This window comes from Vicia villosa, linkage group LG5 (genome assembly GCF_029867415.1).
Source record: "Vicia villosa cultivar HV-30 ecotype Madison, WI linkage group LG5, Vvil1.0, whole genome shotgun sequence".
NCBI lineage: Eukaryota > Viridiplantae > Streptophyta > Magnoliopsida > Fabales > Fabaceae > Vicia > Vicia villosa.
The window spans coordinates 14,865,347-14,888,276 of record NC_081184.1 but is presented as its reverse complement, the minus strand read 5'-3'; the positions used below and the strand labels follow the sequence as shown (position 1 = coordinate 14,888,276).

General features: G+C 32.8%; 1 protein-coding gene and 4 non-coding genes across 5 annotated transcripts; 3 read left to right on the top strand and 2 right to left on the bottom strand.

Annotated features, from left to right (window-relative positions):
- The first annotated feature begins 494 nt into the window (after positions 1-494).
- On the top strand, positions 495-565 carry TRNAG-GCC (transfer RNA glycine (anticodon GCC)). The gene has a single exon. It is a non-coding gene; the product is annotated as a tRNA-Gly (tRNA).
- Positions 566-572: 7 nt separating this feature from the next.
- On the top strand, positions 573-659 carry LOC131608509 (small nucleolar RNA snoR114). The gene has a single exon (XR_009285764.1). It is a non-coding gene; the product is annotated as a small nucleolar RNA snoR114 (small nucleolar RNA).
- A 7,474-nt stretch (positions 660-8,133) lies between these two features.
- LOC131608508 (small nucleolar RNA snoR114) lies at positions 8,134-8,220 on the bottom strand. The gene has a single exon (XR_009285763.1). It is a non-coding gene; the product is annotated as a small nucleolar RNA snoR114 (small nucleolar RNA).
- Positions 8,221-8,227: 7 nt separating this feature from the next.
- On the bottom strand, positions 8,228-8,298 carry TRNAG-GCC (transfer RNA glycine (anticodon GCC)). Its single transcript has one exon. It is a non-coding gene; the product is annotated as a tRNA-Gly (tRNA).
- Positions 8,299-11,340: 3,042 nt separating this feature from the next.
- Positions 11,341-14,711, top strand: LOC131601374 (fructokinase-like 1, chloroplastic). The gene is made up of 2 exons (XM_058873174.1): positions 11,341-12,104; positions 13,813-14,711. Exons 1-2 carry the CDS (start codon positions 11,397-11,399, stop codon positions 14,503-14,505), a joined length of 1,401 nt encoding a protein of 466 aa, XP_058729157.1. The 5' UTR covers positions 11,341-11,396; the 3' UTR covers positions 14,506-14,711.
- The last annotated feature ends 8,219 nt before the right edge of the window (positions 14,712-22,930 follow it).

Genomic DNA, 22,930 nt, shown 5'->3' with positions numbered 1-22,930 from the left:
AAATGTGCTTGTTCCTTATAAGTTTTTCAAAAAATTAATCTCAAACGTTTTAGTTTCATTCCATATCGGATTACCGAACGAAACATTTTCAAAATAAAATTATATAAAATATTAAAAGCGACCACTATTATCACATTGAAATATAAGAATATTTTAAATATAAATAACTTTATCATTAAGTTTTATAAATAAAATTAAATTGTTATAAAATAGAATTAAGTTTTTTGAATGGAAGGTTAATTAATAGAATAAAATAGAATATAGTGCACTTGAGTATAATTTAATATTTGAGTTGAATTGACAAATATTTTTGAACATTTGCTATTAATTATTAAAAAAAAAAATACTCCAACTAATTTTATTTAGCATTGCAATGGTATCATAATTCTCATAGAGAACAAAATGTACTTAAAGAGAATAAAGTGTAGTTAGGGATATCTGCACGATTGAGAAGCAATAAGGAATAGCTACACGTTTAGGTAGCAATCACCAAAGCACCAGTGGTCTAGTGGTAGAATAGTACCCTGCCACGGTACAGACCCGGGTTCGATTCCCGGCTGGTGCAAATAATTGAGCGGTGATGACTCTTGTGTCAGTTGTGGTGATGGGTTTCATCACTATCGTCTACTTCGGTTGCGAAAAATGGCACATCTGAGCTCAATTTTTTGTTTTTATTTTCATCTTAATCATCTCAAATTTTGTTACCAGCAAGCTCCAGCAATAGATACAGTATGTATGTATGTACAAAGATTATATCTATTTCATATCTTACTATTTGGATTTTATTTTAACTATAAAGCTTTGCATGTTATATAATAATTATAATACATCATTTTAACTCAATATTACATTTTATTAATACAGCCGTTGTAATTTTATTAATCAAACAACACTTGCTTCTTCTTTGATTTTCTTTTTTGAAAAATTTATCATGTCTATATTAAGACTATATTAACTTGGATGGAAGAATATTTCAAATAATGCAATTTTTTTTCCACAAATGTGTATATTTCTCTCTTTATATTTTTCCACAAATGTTATATTTCTCTCTTTATATTTTTCCACAAATTAATCTATATTTTACAATTTTCACATTTCACTTACAACTTTATAACATTTAATAAAATGTCCACAAAATTAATTTATTTGTCAACGTGTCATTTTAGAACTGATTTAGCTGGCATGTACTTGATACTTTGTTCACAAATATTTTTGACATACCATAAAAATTACAGGGCATCATGTAACATTTAATTTGAGTACAAGATAAATACAAAGACAAATATAACTACTCGATTGAATAATACATAGTTTTGGACATCGTTTAATGACTAACTAGATAATACATAACTCTTTCTACATTGATTCATCATTCAAAGCTAGCAACCTTCCTATAGTTGTTTATGACACTGAAATAAAAAGAATCATATTTATTCTAAGGACATGAAACTTCATCGTCAGAGACTTTACAAGACATTTGTGTATTGATTCAAAAGCCTCTTGATGTTGACACTCTCACACAAAATCATGTATGGTCTTGAGTTTGACCAATGGTGTGAACACCTTTCCCTTTTATGATAGATTCAAAATAAATCTTTACAAGAAATTTGCCTTGACCAAAAGAACTGCAATTTTTTCTTTGTATTCAAGGGTGGAATTTTTATCATGGTTCTAACTTTGTTCTTGTCGACTTCAATCCTTTTTATGTCAATCAAAAACACAAAAAACTTTACCCTTAGCACACTGTAAATCATATTTATTTGGGTTCATCTTGAGGTTAGTTTTTCTTCTTCTTATTGTCCCAAAACATTTCCTTCAGTGTTCTAGGTTTTGTTATTTGTTTCTAAAATTTTCAATGTAGACATCCATGAATTTTATTATGACATCATTAAATATTATGTAGATGGCTCGTTGGTAGGTGACTCGAACATTATTCAAACCAAAAGGATCGCAACTTCTTTTGAGTACTCAGATTTGGGCATATTATGCTACCCATGGTAACATATTATGTGTCAGTTGTGGACAACGTGACACTTGCTTGTTTCTTGTTATGCTAGGAGACAAGTGAGTTCCCAAGTAAGAGACACGTATCACTGGTACTTTTCCTATCCAATCTACATCCAGCAAAATCAGAATTGGTGTACTCAACTAAATCGCAATCCACTAATTTAGGGTGATATAGGCTAATTTGATGTGTGCCAGTGAGATATCATATATTACGTATGACCTTACTGAGATTTGATTCTTTCAGGGATGTTTGAAAGTGAGCACAAAGACACACAACAAACATGATATTAATACACAATGTAATGAGATAGATAAGAGAGCCTATCATACCCTTGTATTTGATTTCTTCAACTAGTTTCCCATTTTTATCCTTGTCGAGTTTGCATGATGTTGACATCGGTTGTTGCTATTAGTTTGGACTTCTCCATCTCAAATCTCTTTAGTAATTCTTTACAATTTTTTTTTAATGGATGAAACCTCCTTCCTTAGTTTGATGGATTTTAATTCTTGGGAAGTATCAAAGCTCCCCTATCATTGACATTTAGAATATGATATCACTGTCATATATCTGAACTAATAAAATATCATGTTCGATTTTCTTTATAAAAATAGTTGTTAGTTCCCTGTTTTTAGGATTGCCTTAACTTTTGTAAAACAAATAAGAATATCGATAAGGTAATAGATAAGCAAGTACAGCAAAGAAGTCCCACTGAAATGACAGAATATGTTATGTTAAAGTAATTCAACATCTGGAATAACATGTCACTTGGGATGTTACAACATCATGCCTGAGTTGAAGTGAAGAGTTTTAATTAAATCCGTGTGATTTAATTACGACATAAGAATGCAGAATATTCAAGAATATTTTGCAAATCAAATAAAGGCATATTATACATGTAACAGGTCTGAAGAATCAATAAGAAAATTTGCGGAATCAATCAGAATATTTGAAGATTATACAGTTTCTAAATATGGCGATATTCTCGGAAACTAAAAGATTGAAGACCTTGTTTGTAGTAGAAGTTACTACGATATGTAACAGCAAATATGCTGCGATTAGAAGCCCAAGTCCAGTTGGGAATATGTTATGTTTAGACTATAAATATAACAACTTGTAACCTAGGTTGATGAGGATTAAAGATGTAGAATCCTAGGGTTGAGAAAGGTAAACCTCCCGGGTTGTGAGAAGGTTACCATGTGAACCTCGAAGCCTGTAGGTAAAAGGTGTAGTGTTCTTGAAGGAAGCTTTTAAGTAACTTCAAGATGGTAGTCTGAAGAATGTAATCAATAGAAGGAAAGTGCTAAGTCGTTGATATAGTTCCTGGGATTGGAAACTGTTCAACACCATTGCGGTGGTTGGGAGTGAGCAGAGGTTCTCTTATCTTAGATGGGATTCTAAAATAAAGATTGCATTGGGTAGTGACTAGGTAAACCGGAGGTTGTTTACATAAAATAGTACTACTTATAGTGGATCTTCTTCCTGGCTTGATATGCCCCCAGAGTAGGTGTATTTCTCACCGAACTAGGTCAACAATTACCTGTGTTGTTTTTTTTTCAGACTGCTATGTTTATACCTTGTTGCGCTAAATGTTGGATCAGATGTCTTAACATGCCGTATGACATATGAAGTTTGACCTACCATAATTTCAATAGTTTTATCGACTTGTCCTCTTAGACGATCGTACCATGCTCTAGGAGCTTATTTAAGACCATACAAGGCCTTTTTGAGCTTGAAAACTTGATTAGGAAAGGTTGAGTTGATAAAACCTGAAGGTTGATCAACATATACCTCCTCTTGGGTGTAACCACTTAGAAAATTACTTTTTACATCGGTTTAAAATAGTTTGAAATTCATGATGCATGGAAAAGCTAATAACATCCCTATGTCCTCTAATCTAACCACAAGAGCATAGGTTTCATCGAAATATATTTGTTCATGTTGATTGTAACCTTTCACAATGAGCCTAACTTTATTTCTTAAAACATTTACATCTTCGTCTAGTTTGTTGCGAAAGACCCATCGAGTACTGATGACACCAAATTACACCGTTTATTTGACTCGATTTATACATGATTATTGTCATTTTGTATTACATACCCACTATTATGTTGGTATTTTGTCGATGTTTCAGGAAATTGACCATTTGGGATTCATTCACGAAGAAACAAAATAAAACAGACGAAAACAAGAGAAATGAAGTAGTTTTCACTCAAGGTGACCCCCATGGCATTTACCGTAGAGGATGACATGAGTGGTCCACGTTCTAACAAACAAAAGACCAAGTCCTTGCCACTTTAAGAGCATGGCGTTTTCCACGAGGGTGTGGCGGTCGCCACATGTTGAGAAGACCAGGCAGTTAGAAATTAGGCTTTTTTGGTCACGCACTCACTCCACACTCTCCTAAAAAGCCTAATTTCTAACTGCCTGGTCTTCTCAACATGTGGCGACCGCCACACCCTCGTGGAAAACGCCATGCTCTTAAAGTGGCAAGGACTTGGTCTTTTGTTTGTTAGAACGTGGACCACTCATGTCATCCTCTACGCTAAATGCCATGGGGGTCACCTTGAGTGAAAACTACTTCATTTCTCTTGTTTTCGTCTGTTTTATTTTGTTTCTTCGTGAATGAATCCCAAATGGTCAATTTCCTGAAACATCGACAAAATACCAACATAATAGTGGGGATGTAATACAAAATGACAATAATCATGTATAAATCGAGTCAAATAAACGGTGTAATTTGGTGTCATCAGTACCCGATGGGTCTTTCGCAACAAACTAGACGAAGATGTAAATGTTTTAAGAAATAAAGTTAGGCTCATTGTGAAAGGTTACAATCAACATGAACAAATATATTTCGATGAAACCTATGCTCTTGTGGTTAGATTAGAGGACATAGGAATGTTATTAGCTTTTTCATGCATCATGAATTTCAAACTATTTTAAACCGATGTAAAAAGTAATTTTCTAAGTGGTTACACCCAAGAGGAGGTATATGTTGATCAACCTTCAGGTTTTATCAACTCAACCTTTCCTAATCAAGTTTTCAAGCTCAAAAAGGCCTTGTATGGTCTTAAATAAGCTCCTAGAGCATGGTACGATCGTCTAAGAGGACAAGTCGATAAAACTATTGAAATTATGGTAGGTCAAACTTCATATGTCATACGGCATGTTAAGACATCTGATCCAACATTTAGCGCAACAAGGTATAAACATAGCAGTCTGAAAAAAAAACAACACAGGTAATTGTTGACCTAGTTCGGTGAGAAATACACCTACTCTGGGGGCATATCAAGCCAGGAAGAAGATCCACTATAAGTAGTACTATTTTATGTAAACAACCTCCGGTTTACCTAGTCACTACCCAATGCAATCTTTATTTTAGAATCCCATCTAAGATAAGAGAACCTCTGCTCACTCCCAACCACCGCAATGGTGTTGAACAGTTTCCAATCCCAGGAACTATATCAACGACTTAGCACTTTCCTTCTATTGATTACATTCTTCAGACTACCATCTTGAAGTTACTTAAAAGCTTCCTTCAAGAACACTACACCTTTTACCTACAGGCTTCGAGGTTCACATGGTAACCTTCTCACAACCCGGGAGGTTTACCTTTCTCAACCCTAGGATTCTACATCTTTAATCCTCATCAACCTAGGTTACAAGTTGTTATATTTATAGTCTAAACATAACATATTCCCAACTGGACTTGGGCTTCTAATCGCAGCATATTTGCTGTTACATATCGTAGTAACTTCTACTACAAACAAGGTCTTCAATCTTTTAGTTTCCGAGAATATCGCCATATTTAGAAACTGTATAATCTTCAAATATTCTGATTGATTCCGCAAATTTTCTTATTGATTCTTCAGACCTGTTACATGTATAATATGCCTTTATTTGATTTGCAAAATATTCTTGAATATTCTGCATTCTTATGTCGTAATTAAATCACACGGATTTAATTAAAACTCTTCACTTCAACTCAGGCATGATGTTGTAACATCCCAAGTGACATGTTATTCCAGATGTTGAATTACTTTAACATAACATATTCTGTCATTTCAGTGGGACTTCTTTGCTGTACTTGCTTATCTATTACCTTATCGATATTCTTATTTGTTTTACAAAAGTTAAGGCAATCCTAAAAACAGGGAACTAACAACTATTTTTATAAAGAAAATCGAACATGATATTTTATTAGTTCAGATATATGACAGTGATATCACATTCTAAATGTCAATGATAGGGGAGCTTTGATACTTCCCAAGAATTAAAATCCATCAAACTAAGGAAGGAGGTTTCATCCATTAAAAAAAAATTGTAAAGAATTACTAAAGAGATTTGAGATGGAGAAGTCCAAACTAATAGCAACAACCGATGTCAACATCATGCAAACTCGACAAGGATAAAAATGGGAAACTAGTTGAAGAAATCAAATACAAGGGTATGATAGGCTCTCTTATCTATCTCATTACATTGTGTATTAATATCATGTTTGTTGTGTGTCTTTGTGCTCACTTTCAAACATCCCTGAAAGAATCAAATCTCAGTAAGGTCATACGTAATATATGATATCTCACTGGCACACATCAAATTAGCCTATATCACCCTAAATTAGTGGATTGCGATTTAGTTGAGTACACCAATTCTGATTTTGCTGGATGTAGATTGGATAGGAAAAGTACCAGTGATACGTGTCTCTTACTTGGGAACTCACTTGTCTCCTAGCATAACAAGAAACAAGCAAGTGTCACGTTGTCCACAACTGACACATAATATGTTACCATGGGTAGCATAATATGCCCAAATCTGAGTACTCAAAAGAAGTTGCGATCCTTTTGGTTTGAATAATGTTCGAGTCACCTACCAACGAGCCATCTACATAATATTTAATGATGTCATAATAAAATTCATGGATGTCTACATTGAAAATTTTAGAAACAAATAACAAAACCTAGAACACTGAAGGAAATGTTTTGGGACAATAAGAAGAAGAAAAACTAACCTCAAGATGAACCCAAATAAATATGATTTACAGTGTGCTAAGGGTAAAGTTTTTTGTGTTTTTGATTGACATAAAAAGGATTGAAGTCGACAAGAACAAAGTTAGAACCATGATAAAAATTCCACCCTTGAATACAAAGAAAAAATTGCAGTTCTTTTGGTCAAGGCAAATTTCTTGTAAAGATTTATTTTGAATCTATCATAAAAGGGAAAGGTGTTCACACCATTGGTCAAACTCAAGACCATACATGATTTTGTGTGAGAGTGTCAACATCAAGAGGCTTTTGAATCAATACACAAATGTCTTGTAAAGTCTCTGACGATGAAGTTTCATGTCCTTAGAATAAATATGATTCTTTTTATTTCAGTGTCATAAACAACTATAGGAAGGTTGCTAGCTTTGAATGATGAATCAATGTAGAAAGAGTTATGTATTATCTAGTTAGTCATTAAACGATGTCCAAAACTATGTATTATTCAATCGAGTAGTTATATTTGTCTTTGTATTTATCTTGTACTCAAATTAAATGTTACATGATGCCCTGTAATTTTTATGGTATGTCAAAAATATTTGTGAACAAAGTATCAAGTACATGCCAGCTAAATCAGTTCTAAAATGACACGTTGACAAATAAATTAATTTTGTGGACATTTTATTAAATGTTATAAAGTTGTAAGTGAAATGTGAAAATTGTAAAATATAGATTAATTTGTGGAAAAATATAAAGAGAGAAATATAACATTTGTGGAAAAATATAAAGAGAGAAATATACACATTTGTGGAAAAAAAATTGCATTATTTGAAATATTCTTCCATCCAAGTTAATATAGTCTTAATATAGACATGATAAATTTTTCAAAAAAGAAAATCAAAGAAGAAGCAAGTGTTGTTTGATTAATAAAATTACAACGGCTGTATTAATAAAATGTAATATTGAGTTAAAATGATGTATTATAATTATTATATAACATGCAAAGCTTTATAGTTAAAATAAAATCCAAATAGTAAGATATGAAATAGATATAATCTTTGTACATACATACATACTGTATCTATTGCTGGAGCTTGCTGGTAACAAAATTTGAGATGATTAAGATGAAAATAAAAACAAAAAATTGAGCTCAGATGTGCCATTTTTCGCAACCGAAGTAGACGATAGTGATGAAACCCATCACCACAACTGACACAAGAGTCATCACCGCTCAATTATTTGCACCAGCCGGGAATCGAACCCGGGTCTGTACCGTGGCAGGGTACTATTCTACCACTAGACCACTGGTGCTTTGGTGATTGCTACCTAAACGTGTAGCTATTCCTTATTGCTTCTCAATCGTGCAGATATCCCTAACTACACTTTATTCTCTTTAAGTACATTTTGTTCTCTATGAGAATTATGATACCATTGCAATGCTAAATAAAATTAGTTGGAGTATTTTTTTTTTTAATAATTAATAGCAAATGTTCAAAAATATTTGTCAATTCAACTCAAATATTAAATTATACTCAAGTGCACTATATTCTATTTTATTCTATTAATTAACCTTCCATTCAAAAAACTTAATTCTATTTTATAACAATTTAATTTTATTTATAAAACTTAATGATAAAGTTATTTATATTTAAAATATTCTTATATTTCAATGTGATAATAGTGGTCGCTTTTAATATTTTATATAATTTTATTTTGAAAATGTTTCGTTCGGTAATCCGATATGAAATGAAATTAAAATGTTTGAGATCATTTTTTTTTGAAAAACTGTAACGGGGAACAATCACATTTAATGTGGTTCCATCATTGAAACAATTCGTCACCCTTTTCTAACACGTGTATTGACGCGGCCAGTTCAGGTAAGGTGCAATTTACTGAGTACTTGAGTGTACTCAAGTTTGGCGTGTATCCATGAGTGGGAATCTAGTCGTTGATTTCGTGATTTCTTTCCATATTTAGTCTTGATCTTTCAGCTTCTATTGCTTATATATAGAGTGAGTTGAGTATTTGAAAGTTTTTCGCAACCTTTAGCTTTTAAGCTTGATGTTACTTTAAAGAGAAACATCTCAGTCCCTTCTTCCTTAAGAGTGTCACTAGAAGTGATTCAGTGCTTCACTTCAATCCTTCACCCTTTTCCCATTCCTCATACTTCATTAATACCAGACAACCAATATTCATTTCTAACTCAAGCTTTACCTTCAGTGTTTCCTATTTTTTAAGTCAAGATGAGCGATAATACTATCAATTTATTGAGTGATTCTTAAGTTAAAACTTCATATGTTTCTGCAATGGGGACACTCCCTGATTCTCCTCTCCCTTCCCTCAGTAGCATATGTAGGAACAAATTAAGAAGAAATAAACAATGAAGAAATTGACAAATTTAAAAAATTTGACAGAAAACATCAAACAACAAACATTAAGTAAAAAAGAGACATGAAACGTCCAAAGTGAAAGGGAAATTTTTTTCTACACGTTTGTAGTTTAATGAAGAAACAAAAGAGATAAAGATGAGCATTCAAAGTCAAAGCCAAGGAAAACAACATTAAAAATAAAGAGGGTGACGAGAAATAGAAAGCAGGTTGAGAGAAGGGATTATCTTATAGAAAATGGGAAGAATTTAGAATCTTTGAGAGGAAATGAGTTTCTTCTCCAACCTTTATGTTTCAGATGAAATAGGAGAGAGGAAATTTGTTGGCAATGTTTTGGGAGAGATGGAAAATAAAGGTTTTTGAATTGGTTTAAGGCGAGATAGGGAGATGATTAAGCGGTAGGGTGATGTCTGCTGGATGAGAAGAGATATGTAATTGAGAAAAGCTATTGTTATTATGTTGATTACTTTAAAAGATAATTTTTCGTGTAACTGAGTAATTTGTAGAAGGGTTATTAAGGTTATGGGTGAGAATAGGTCAGACCAACTAACAGAGGCCTACGACCTAGTCTACACAGGCCAAGGCCAGGCCAGACTTTTTTTTAAGTAGAAAAGGCTTAGGCTTTTTTATAAACCTATTTAGTTAAATAGGCTAGGGTGCAGGACATATAAAGAATCTTTTAACCCAATCAGGCCGGCCTATTTTAATAAATATGAATAAATTTATTATTTTTTATATTGTATTTTGTACTTTATATTAAAATACAAAATTAAAGTCTAATTATCTTGAAGAACTTGAAAAAAAAAGTTGAAATAACCATATGAATAATGTCATAAGTTGTTTTTATAAGTTCTCTCAAATAAATAATTTCACAAAACTTATACTACTATGTAAGCTCACATAAATCGATGTAAACAAACATTTAATATCATTGTAATTTTGATTCTCTAGTATATTTAAACATTAGTTGAATTACGTATACACATATATTCAAATGATATAGGTTTTTTAAGCAGACTAATAGGCTTATCAGACATTTGAAAAGGCCAGGCTCAGGCTGAAAAAATAAGTTTATGATAGGCCACAACCCAGACTTAGGCTTTGAATTTTTTGGTATGCCAGGCTCAGGCTTAATAAAGGCTAACTCGGTCCAACTTATTTCCACCCCTAAAGGTATAAAGGAGACATGTTTCAATCTTAATTAGTTGATTGATTTTGGCATCTAAAAAATAGTCTCGTAGCTTGTTATTAATTTTGCCTTCTGTATGATCTTTATTAATATCAATTTTATTATTATTATTATTATTATTATTATCAAAATTAGACTATTTTTTTTCATAATCGACTTATTTTCTATAATTAGTAAAATACACATTGTTTCTTTTAATTTATGAGATTAATGATATGCACTAACAATATAAAATAATTCTACATTGTCAATGACCAAAAAATCCAAAAAAAAAACAACTTAAAAAAGTTCGTCCAATAGGATTTCATCACTCCACCATATCATATCACTAATTTAAATTTTTTTCACACACTTCATATTATTTTCTTCGGAGTTTACCTTTTAAAAATGAATAAATAATATGTTGCGGTTTCGAACTCGCACACTGTTGTTGCACAACTACCAAATGAGCTATTGTAGATAACTTTTTTATACCCGCTGACGCTTAATTAATAACGTTAAAAATGTGATTAATTAAATTGAACAACAATTTATTCAATTCACACTCAAATTTAAATTTAATTCAACTACATAAACTAACTATATTTCAAAACTACATTTTATATCATAATTCCATTAATAATCTATTCAACAATTAACTACATTTTTGTAGGAAATATTTAAAATTTTCACCTTTCTTTCTAACATGGATTAAACTTGACCCAAATATTTTGTCACCTTCTTTCAAAAATGAAAGTAGAAAAATAAAAACCATTTCTCACCTAGTTTGGAATTGGATAACACACAATTTCAAAATCCTAAAAACCCCATAGCATTTCTCTTACACAAAATGAATGATAAACCCTTCCATTAATCCAAACCCAAAAACAATGTCCTTATCAATTCTTCATCTTCTTCCTCTCTTTCATCTTCCAAAAAACCCCCTTTCCAAATTCACACCAACTTCTCAACATAAAATCAAAGCCTCCACAACAGAACTCCAATCCCAAACCCCAAAACGACGCAACAGAAAAAACACCCCAACCCAAAATGACACACCACAACCCCAAAACGACACACCAGAAGAACAACAAGAATTAGAGGATTACGACGACGGAATCGATTTCCCATACGAAGACCCACCCTTAATATGCTGTTTCGGAGCAGCGCAGAGGGAGTTTCTCCCTACGGTGCGCGTGCACGAGTTTCCGATGGACCCCGACATTTACTCGGAATGGAAGATGCTTCAATGGAAGCCTCCGGAGTTTGCTCGAGCACCTGGCGGGCCGTCGTCGAATGTCGCGGTGGCGCATGTTAGGCTTGGCGGAAGGGCGGCCTTGTTGGGGAAAGTTGGGGAGGATGAGTTTGGGGAAGAGATTGTGTTGGGATTGAATAAGGAGAAGGTGCAGACGAGAGGGGTGAGATTTGATTCGGGGTTTAGGACTGGGTGTAGTTATATGAAGGTGAAGTTTGATGATGGGAAGATGAGGATGGAGACTGTTAAGGAAGCTGCTGAGGATTCTCTTCGGAGTGATGAGTTGAATCTTTCGATTTTGAAAGAGGTTATTTTTCTTACTTTACTCGACTAGCATTGTTGATTGTTAGTTTTTGATACTTCTGTTTGCTTATTTTTCGCTAAAAAACACGGCTTATAGTTAAGAGTCTCACATTGAACGCAATGAAATATGACTTGAAAATGTGTTTAAAAGTGATAGACATATGTGGTCTTACAAGCGGTTTTATAAGAACGAGTTAAGTTGAATCTAGATTTTAATATGGTATCGAAGTTATTCGAGATTGTTGGACTATCTGCTATCGGATCACACTCTAGGTGTCCCATAGAGGTGGTGCCGTGTGTGTGATAAGAGTTTCATATTAGATGATATATGACCTGATAATGTGTTTATATATTCGAGACATTCATCTTGTTACAAGTAAGTTTTGTAGAGTTGAATTATGCTTAATCCAAATTCTAAGACTCGTCTGATTTTTTTTTTGGTCATGTAGCCTAGTGGCTGTGAATTAATTTTAAAGATGAACAAGTGGGATGTTGCGGGTTCAAATCCGCAACCCTGCATCTGATGTCCTTGCACAGTTACCAACTGAGCAGCTGACTTAACGGGACAACTCGTTTGTATTTTACTTTACATGCAAGTCTTCATAGTCATATCTCGATTCAATATAATACTGAACTCAATTGATATGAATCTCTAGAGTGTATCTATTTTGGACATGAATCTCGTCTTAAATGTTGATTCATGAAGATTAAGATAAATGTTGATTGACTATGAAGAACCCCAATTCATTCATCTGGATCCAAACTTAGTGTAGCAATTCACTTTTTTGTCAACTTTTTATAGTCAGACATTATTCTTTAGTAATTTAATTTATGACTTGGATCCTGAATTATTTTAAGGTACATATATGATATTTAGTTTATAATTTTGAAATAGAACTTGTTGTTACTTAAAAATGCCATGTCATATTTTTATTGGTAACTCGTATCTTACTCTTTATGAGATTCAATTTATGATTCAGACAATTGGTCTTTTGATTCTCGATTGATAACCCTACTAAAGAAGTATAATTAGACTTTGTTTTCATGTTATTTAGGGAGGGAAACTTTGTCTGTTAGGTTAGGTTGTATAATAACTTTCGTAGAACTGGTAAAAGTTTGTTGATGTATAAGGAAAACAGTTTTCCTTTGTTTGGGAGAATTTTTGATAAACATGATATTACTTATATTTCAATGTTTTTACACTGAAGGCAAGTTTGATGTAAATTATATTATACGTTTTTCAATCTAATCTTGAAGCTATTTTTCATCAGTTCTAGTCAAATTGAGGTTCAGAAGCAAATTTTGTGTGAGCTAGCCAAACGTTAGTATTTGAACAAAAAAATATGCATTGACTTGAGGCAAAATCAATTCTGATACTTACTTTGTGTAGTGTTTTTTAAGATAAATCAATTTTGATACTTTACGATGTCGAAAGGATTTTGCATGGAAGATAAATAAATTGCAATTGATTTGGTTTGGAAGATATTTGAATCACTTATGAAGTATAAATATAAAGAATTTTGTAAGTCACACATGTAAGAGTTTGGGAAACTAGAAAATGTTGCTTCTCTTGGAATCAATTCTACCCAATACCTATCCCAAAATTGTTTTTATCTGACATTTTTTGAAATTGCAATAATTTGTTAATGTTTGAAGAATTCTCTTCTGTTTGAATAAGATTTGTTGTGATTTGTTTCTGTGGATTACTGCAGGCTAGGATTTTCCATTTCAATGCAGAAGTTCTAACATCGCCGTCTATGGAATCAACTCTATTCAAAGCAATTAAGTGGTCCAAAAAGTTCGGCGGCCTTGTGTTCTTTGATTTAAACTTGCCATTACCTCTGTGGAGATCACGTGACGAGACTCGACAAATAATAAAAAAAGCATGGCAAGAAGCAGACGTCATTGAAGTTTCAAGAACCGAATTAGAATTCCTTCTAGATGAAGAGCATTACGAGAGGAAGAGAAATTATAAGCCCCAATACTACGCCGAAGATTACGAACAAACCAAGAATCGTCAAGAGTATTACCATTACACTGCTGAGGAAATCTCGCCTTTGTGGCACGATAAACTTAAATTCCTGTTTGTGACTGATGGAACAATTAGAATCCACTACTATACCCCTTCTTTTGACGGGGTTGTGGTTGGAACAGAAGATGTTCTCATAACTCCATATACTTGCGATAGAACCGGCTCGGGTGACGCGATTGTGGCTGCTATTATGAGAAAACTAACCACTTGTCCGGAAATGTTTGAAAATCAAGATGTTTTGGAGAGACAGCTACGTTTCGCTATTGCGGCCGGAGTTATAGCGCAATGGACTATTGGTGGAGTTAGAGGTTTACCTACTGAAAGTGCTGCTCAGAATTTGAAAGAACAAGTTTATGTACCTTCCATGTGGTGATATAAGTTGTTTGTGCAACTAGAATAGAAAACTTAGTAATGTCATGAGGCATAGTGAGTAGTTAATTGTTTCATTATTTATATATAAGTCCTTTCTAGGAATCTTTGTTTCATCTCAATGTGAGCAGGTAGAAGAACTCAATCAAGATTTTGCAGAAATTGTTTAATTTGAGAATTGGAATGTTAATGTACACTATTTTTGTGCTAGATTGTGTCTTCCAACTTAACTGCTGGTTTGGAGTTCAGATTTAGTTTGACCAATAGATATCTACAGTTGTATGCAAAAAAAAAAATTATTTAAACCTAAAAAAACCTCAATTCAACAACAAACTGTTTGACATAGAAATGAATTAGAGATTGAACAGTTTTTATTACAGTTCAACCGGTTCAATCACGATTGAATCCGATGATTGATAACTGGGTGTATATGAATTTCTTCGAAAAAATGTTTAATCATCTACTATTGAATCACAATTTAAATCGATTTTGGACCTCCGTTCAACCGTGTTTGATCTAATTTTTTTTGGTCAAGTAGTCTAATGACTGAAATTCATCTTTTAAAGATGAACAAGTGAGATATGGCGGGTTTGAATTCGCGCTCCTACAAGTGATATTCTTGCACAACTATCAATTAAAGTGACTGGTTTAATTCAATTTTTAAGGAGTTACTTTTGGCACCCTGAGTGGTGGTCATACACGTCGGTGAAAAATCAATAATTCTCTTAAAAATCGGAAATATATTTTTGAACGCGCCATACTGCAAATATAAATATAACAAGAAGATAGAGAAAGGCATACACTTATATAAGTATACCACATCCTTGAAAATCTGAAATTGTCTTTCAAGCGTCAAGAGATACATTTCCAGACGCATCCAAATCACATACGAAAATGCATCTTCGAGCACTATAGACATTATAGATTTTTTATAGTGGCGTGTGAGTAGGGATTGGAATAGGTCAGATCGGCCTAGAGGGGCCTATAGTCTAGCCTATTTAAGGTCAGACCAAATCAGACCTATTTAATAAAAAGATTAGGCTTGAGCTTTTTTAAAAGCCTATTTAATTAAATATGTCAGACTTAGGTATCAAAAAAGCTTATGAAACCTTAAGACCGACCTATATTTTCATATATAATAAAAATAGTTTAAATAGGTTGGCCCATATATGCTTATAAAAAAGACTAAATAGATTGCCCTTTATATGAATATATATTAGAAGATTGTGCTTCTAGCACTTGTCACTTCCTTATTGTTTATCTTGTGATTTAGTTTTATGTGTATTTCTGCATTTACGAAATGATAGACTCCAAAGTTTAAATTGTGCTGAAGAGTTTGTACATTTATGTTTCTTGGCAGTGCTTATAATAGTTGTTCTGTATAGATTCTATAGAATAAGCAAATGCAGCATGCTAGACTCCAAAGTATAAATTGTGCTAGATTGTGTCTTCCAAATTAGCTGATGGTTTGGAGTTCAGATTTAGTTTGACCAATAGATATCTACGGTTGTATGCAAATATTTTTTTTTTATTTAAACCCAAAAAAACCTCAATTCTTCAACTACAAATTGTTTGACACAGAATTGAATTAGAGATTGAACAGTTCTTATTACAGTTCAACCGGTTCAATCACGATTGAATCCGATGATTGATAATTGGGTGTATATGAATTTCTTTGAAAAAAATGTTTAATTATCTACTATTGAATCACAAGTTTTGGGCCTCCGTTCAACCGTGTTTGATCCAATTTTTTCGGTTAAATAACATAATGGCTGAAATTCACCTATTAAAGATGAACAAGTGAGATTCGCAAGTTCGAATCCGCGCTCCTACAAGTGATGTTCTTGCACAATTATCAATTGAGCTGACTTAACGTGACTGATTTAATTCAATATTTAAATTACTTTTGACATCTTGAGTGGTGCTTATACACGTCGGTGAAAAATCAATAATGCTCCTAAAATTCAGATATATATTTTTGGACGCACTATATTTCAAATATAAATGAAGTGGTCGGTTCTAGGAGAAATTATCAATTCCAACTTTAGTTTCTACGAATTTAGCAAACATCCTCTGATTTTGCTTTCGTAATTTATTTGGTTGGTAATTTTTTGCCCTTCCGTTTTTTGTCGGGTTTTTACCCGTTTCTGTGTAAAAAGGTTGGAAAACCCTTAGTTCTCTCATTTATATCAACTTGCTTACACACAAAAAAACATGAAGATAAAGGAAGACATAGAGTTTAATTTTTTTATACGTTTCAATTTTTTTAGGAAATTGCTCATTAGACCCTTATATAAGTATGTCACACCCTTGAAAATTTGAAATTTTTGTTCATGCGTCAGGAAATGCATCTCCGGACGCACTCAAATCACATATGGATATGTATCTTCGGATTCAATTTTTACGTAATAGGGGTGTTTATTCGAATCGGTATGAAAAATGGTAAAAATAGATGCGACCAGAGATGCATCTCCGAGCACTAGAAACATTATAGATTTTTTATAGTAGTGTCAGAGCATCCATAAGAATGGAAAGACCCTTCCCTTTTTTAAAGGTGGCTCTTCACTACTAAAAATAGAAAGACCAACCTTATTTTCAATTAGCGATGTTCTCAATCCATAATATGCTCAAATTTGAAAGAAAAAAATTTAAAGGTGGCTCTTCACTACTAAAAATAGAAAGACCAACCTTATTTTTAATTCGCGATGTTCTCATTCCATAATATGCTCAAATTTGAAAAAAAAAAACTTCACGTTTTCTTGGGATGGATTCAAAAACTTCTTTTTATTCAATGAAAATTTTACCTCGTACCCCTACAATTATTCTCATACCCCAACACGATTTTTTGGGGACTAAAATACCCTCATATAAATAGTTAATATTTTTCAAATTTTCACTTTTTCACTCGCATAAGGAAAACGCTCTCGGAACTGGAAAAAAAACTCCAAACCGCAACACTAAAGTTGACTCTTCCAGTTTACAAAAACACACACCAGAACACTCAAGCCCACTCTTCCGATTTAGATCAAATCATTCCAGAACAGCCATAGTAAGTCATCCGATTTTGTGAAGGGTCATACCGGAACACATAATCCAAGTCATCAGGTTTTAGTGTTGCTTTCCAGAACACTTTTATAAATTCTTCCATTTCATGCGGCTTACATACTAGAAGGCTTTCATGAAGTGTTCCGGTTGTATTGCGCAATCATTCCGGAATACTTTCCAATTGTGCTCCAATTTGTTTTTTTTTGTTAATTTAACAATGGTGCGAATACGAAGATTAGACGACATGATTCCTGTTCTCACTTTAGGACGACGCGGGGTTGCACCTATGATGGAAGAAGATGAAGAACATGTTTGTCCATCTGCGCCCGTCCTACAGCTGCCAATTGGATTTCCAGGAGGGCTGACGGATATCTCTCTATTGGTGAAGTACGAGCATCATAGTGCTTGACATGTATGGTTCAGTGAGGTAAGTCAAAGAAATTTATTCTATATCGAATATTTTTTTTATTTTTAAATGTATTTTATAATGTGTATTTTTATTTATTTTCAGGAGAGAGGTGTGAAGAAAGAGCTGAAAGTTGCTGGACATGGGCTTTAAGGACACGGTTTCTGTTGTTCTCCCATCAGAGATGGAGTATTGGGTGTCTAAGTCTGGTCTAACTTCTCTATAGAAAGCTAGTCTGACAAAGATAGACCCGAACCTTGTACCTGCATTTGTAGAGAGATGGCATCTGGAGACATCTTCATTTTACATGTCATTTGGTGAGATGAGTATTACTTTGAATGATGTTGCTTGTCTGCTACACTTGCCCATTAGGAGGGTGTTATGGAGCCCCGAACATGTCACTGAGGAAGTTGCAGTTGAGCTTGCTATTGATTACTTAGGAGTGTCACGAGTGATGCTCACCGACATGTCTGTGACTGTAGGGGCGCTTACTATAATATGAGGTGGTTATACGACATATCCGTAGAGCATCGAGCTGCTAGTAGATGAGCATATGCGACTAGAGCGTATTTAATGTTGTTGGTGGGTTGTATCATTTTTACTGACAAGACTTTTACGCTTGTCGAGGCACGATATCTGTTGTTATTTAGAGACTTGGATAGACTCGGGAGTTACAATTGGGGAGCCCCTGCTTTGGTTACCCTCTACAAATATCTTGGAGATGCATCCATGTTTAGTTGCAAGTAGCTTGGTGGATATCCTACTCTACTGCAAGTATTTATTTAAATTTATTGTATTCTAATTTATGTATTTTTATTACATTTGCTTACTAACAGTATTAATTTTGTAACAATACTGGATTCATGAGTATTTTCCGAAACTTGGTCGATGTCATGCCAACAATTTCAAACAGAGGTTGTCTATATTTATTTGTCTTATAAGTGTTGTCCATAACTAAGACAATAGGAAAAATATTCAGCAACTTAACCGAATTTAGATGAGCCCAGAAAATATCTCTCACAACTTCTGAGTCATCTCTTTTTCTACTCCAGTAAACATAGCCTGCATCCTTTATAAGCTCAAGCAAATGTTGTATCTCACTTCTTGGACCTCTTATCTCCTTCTCTATCATACTCTTATGCTTATATATTTGCATGATCCGAATGACATTCTCAAGATCTCGCTCTTGCAACAAAATTAATATGTGTCTAGGTGGAACATATCTGTTTGTCAAATCAACAACATGCTGCTTCTCATATGTGGTTAACATACCAACAAAGGCATGACTTTCTAATATACCAAGTAATCCATTATCATGAACTCCACATTTTACATCAACCTTCCATCCCGACCCATCTTTTGCCGGAGTCAACTTGATTTTGAATGGACATCCACATCTCTTAGTCGTACCTTAAGATTCACTTCTGTCCTTGTATTTTCTCCTTTTATCGCAATCAAATATTACTTTGTTGCTTCTTCCTCTCTTGTATGTTTCGGTGTGTGAACGAGTGATAATAACTGTTACTTTATTTATGATTCCAACCTCTTTAATCCATCTTATAACATCTTCTCGTGTATCGAATCTTTTAGCAGTTTGGAATACATCAGTGGTATCTACAAAATTTTCATTTTTTTTAGCAAATTTGGAGCGGAATTTCTATACCTGGATTTTTTTAATAAAAAAGTACACCGGGTGACTTTCATGAAGAGTTCCGATTTACATTAAACCAAACACCGGATGACTTTGGAAAAGTGTTCCCGTTAGCAAAACATACTACCAAAAGACTTTTGAGAAGTGTTCCAGTTTAATTAAAATTTTTGGGTCATACCGGAAAACTATGTTAAAGTCTTCCGGAAGTTGTTTGAGTCGAAACTGGACCACTTTATGCAACTGCTCCGGTTAAGTGTTTCTCAATGTGTTTTGGAATGAATGCGTAGGGGTGCAACTTTTAGATTTTTTTTTTTTGTGAATAATAAAAAGTAAAATGGTAAACTGATTAAAAACATTGAAGGTAAGATTGACATTTTTTAAAAATTGTAAGGGGTACAAGTATAATAGTACGAGATAAATTTTTCTTATTCAATCAACTAAACTCGTTCGGCCCAATTGTGACAACATGCTTTCAAGGTAGGCCTAAACTAATGGGTTTATATTTGCCTTTTTTTTAATCTCTATTTGAAGAATTAAACTTGACACGCCGCGTTATACTTGACACTCTCACAATATGCGTGATTTTATCGTTATATCCTTTTCTAAAATTATCGATTTTTCATAAAATATGAGTAAATTTCCATAATTTCAAAACTGCATTGATAATTTAGAAAAAAAAGAAAAAAATATAAAAAAAATCATAACTTTCATAAATGTTTAATAGAAATTTCAAAATTTTCCGATAAAAATAATTACTTTCAAAAATCGGTATAATTTTATGTTGACAATTTTAAAATGAACTATCAAAAATTTGGAATTTTACCGGAAATTTTCAAAGAACTAGTGAAAATTTAGACTTGTTTGAATGTGTTTTACTTTTAATTTTTTAAAAACAATTTTGTAAGTCAATTTTGATCCAATTTTATTTAGGGGTAATTTTGAAATTAATGAAATATGAGGGGTGTCAAGTATAATTTTGGAGGTGGCAGGAGAAATTCTCCTCCATTTACATCTATACCATATTTTTATGACACACATTTTTAAATTTTGCTTGGGAGTTTGAAGGGAAAGGGAAGGGGAGATTTAAATAAAAAAGGATTGGGTGAAAAAAATAGAAGAATTTAGATAACTTATTTTCATTCAAAAATCTAAGTTTTCTTAATTTAGAGAACTAAAAATATTGGATTGAAAGAGAGTTTAGAAAATTTTGGAGAGATTAGACAAATTATTTAAATATAGTTTATATTGTTATATTATTTCAAAAATTAAAAATAATCTTATGTTAGTGACAAGTATTTTTTTAAATTTTTTATACAAACTTTTATTCCAAAAAGTATTAAAAATTTTATAATTTTTAAAAAAATTGTTTTTCCAAAATTTTCATTTTCCTTCCTTCTAAACTCCTAAACAAACTTAAACTTTGAAGGTAAATCTCAAACTCCTACAAAATTTTAATATTTAATATGAATAATACCTTTTTATACCTTTACTAGTGAAAATCATACAAATCTCTGTATGTTTTAATATTTAAAACCTTTCCAAAAAAAAAAAAAAAGTCTATAAGAGCAATACTTCAGGATCTCGCTCCAGGACTACAAGAGAGAAATGTCACATTTCAACTCAAAATTTTAAGATGTTAGGTAAATGAGTTCTCTATCTTATAAATCCAACATTCAACCCATTCATAAGTAATGTATGATTTTAACCACTCACACTTGCACTTAACATGTTTCTCAACACAACTCACACTTATTTCTCAACCCAAACTAAACCAGTCAAAATAACTTAAACATAGAAATTTGTTATTTTCTTTTCAAACATCCTTTCTTGGACCATGTTTTTTATTCCTATTATCAAAATTTGGAATTACATAAAGAGTAGTGAATAACTACCTAAAGGCTAAAGCCAACAATTAAACGATAAATTAAAGTTTCAATCACAATAAAATATTTAGGAAATAAGGTAATTGGAAGTGCACTTCCCACTTACCAAAAAGGCCAACGACTAACTCAAAGTCTTGCTTCAACGGCTTCATTTTTCTTTGCTACTTTAACTTCCTTTAGTGATTGACTCTATTTCATTTCTTTCAAATATATTATGTTTAGTCATAAATAGAAAAAAGAAGAAGAAGTAGAGTATGTGTATGTGATTTTTCATCTAACGATTCTTGCTTTGGTCAAAAGAAGAAGTATAGTTTATTTGTTTGTGATAATTTATCTAACAACTTTTGCTTGGACTTAGGTATGAGTAGAGTTTCACGGCCTAACTAAAGTGTGGCTTGACCGACACAATATAATTAATACATAGGAAAAAATAGAAAGAAACTCTTAGTGCTACTTTCTTCACCTTTATGATCATTTCAATTCAAATGTATGAATTTAGAAAACCACAAGTGTGTACAATTTGGATGCGTATTTCTAGAGAAATAATTTGCTACCATTGTTTAAGAAATATGATTAAACCTAACACAACTCTATAAAACCGCCTTGTAAGATGATAATTGTCCACACATATAAAGACATGTTTAAGTCATATATTGTTCGATATAAGACTCTTAACACACCCCCTCACGTCCAGGACTGAACATCTGGAGTGTGAAAATAAATGGTGGGTGGTCTGATAGCGGAAACCTGATAGCAGGTGGCCCACCGGATCTAAACGAGACTTTGATAGCATGTTAAATAATGTGGTTAGGTCTAACTCAACCCTACAAAATCGGCTTGTAAGGTGAGGATTGCCCCACTTATAAAGATATGTTTTTAGCCATATATTGTCCGATATGAGACTCTTAACACCATTTATTATTTTGATGCAAAAAAAATTGTGAATGGTAACAAATGTGTTCATTTTGTTATTTGTTTTCTATCAAAAATACACTACACTACAATGAATTGAAACTCATTTGTTTAAGACTCGTATAAGCATTTGGTCCAAATCAATAGTTATTAATAGTTATAAGCATTTGGTCCAAATCAATAGCTTACAAGTGAAGCGATGAATCAAGATGTGATTATGAGTTTCAATAATTGATTATGCATCTTGATATTCTGGTCCGACAATAAGATACATGCAAACAATGTGACACTCAAGTCATAAACAATAGAAACTGAGGGTATTTAGAGTTAGTGTAATGTGTACTTGAATATGACATCTTTGTTAGGCTTTTATACTATAGTTTGAAGGTTTGAGTCCCTAGAACCTTCTCTTGAGAGACATTTGTCTTAGGGGGATAAAGTCCTAGATCTCGACTTGCCTTAATTTGGCCATCCTGATTGCTTTGTGGAACATTAAAGTTCTTTATCACTTGGATCACTCTCCTCGTTGAAT

What these genes read in the sequence shown, in the direction of transcription:
- LOC131601374 (XM_058873174.1), top strand. Translation starts at nt 11,397, where the DNA reads ATGATAAACCCTTCCATTAATCCAAACCCAAAAACAATGTCCTTATCA. An exon ending in ATCTTTCGATTTTGAAAGAG is followed by an intron (nt 12,105 to 13,812) that starts GTTATTTTTCTT and finishes GGATTACTGCAG; the next exon opens with GCTAGGATTTTCCATTTCAA.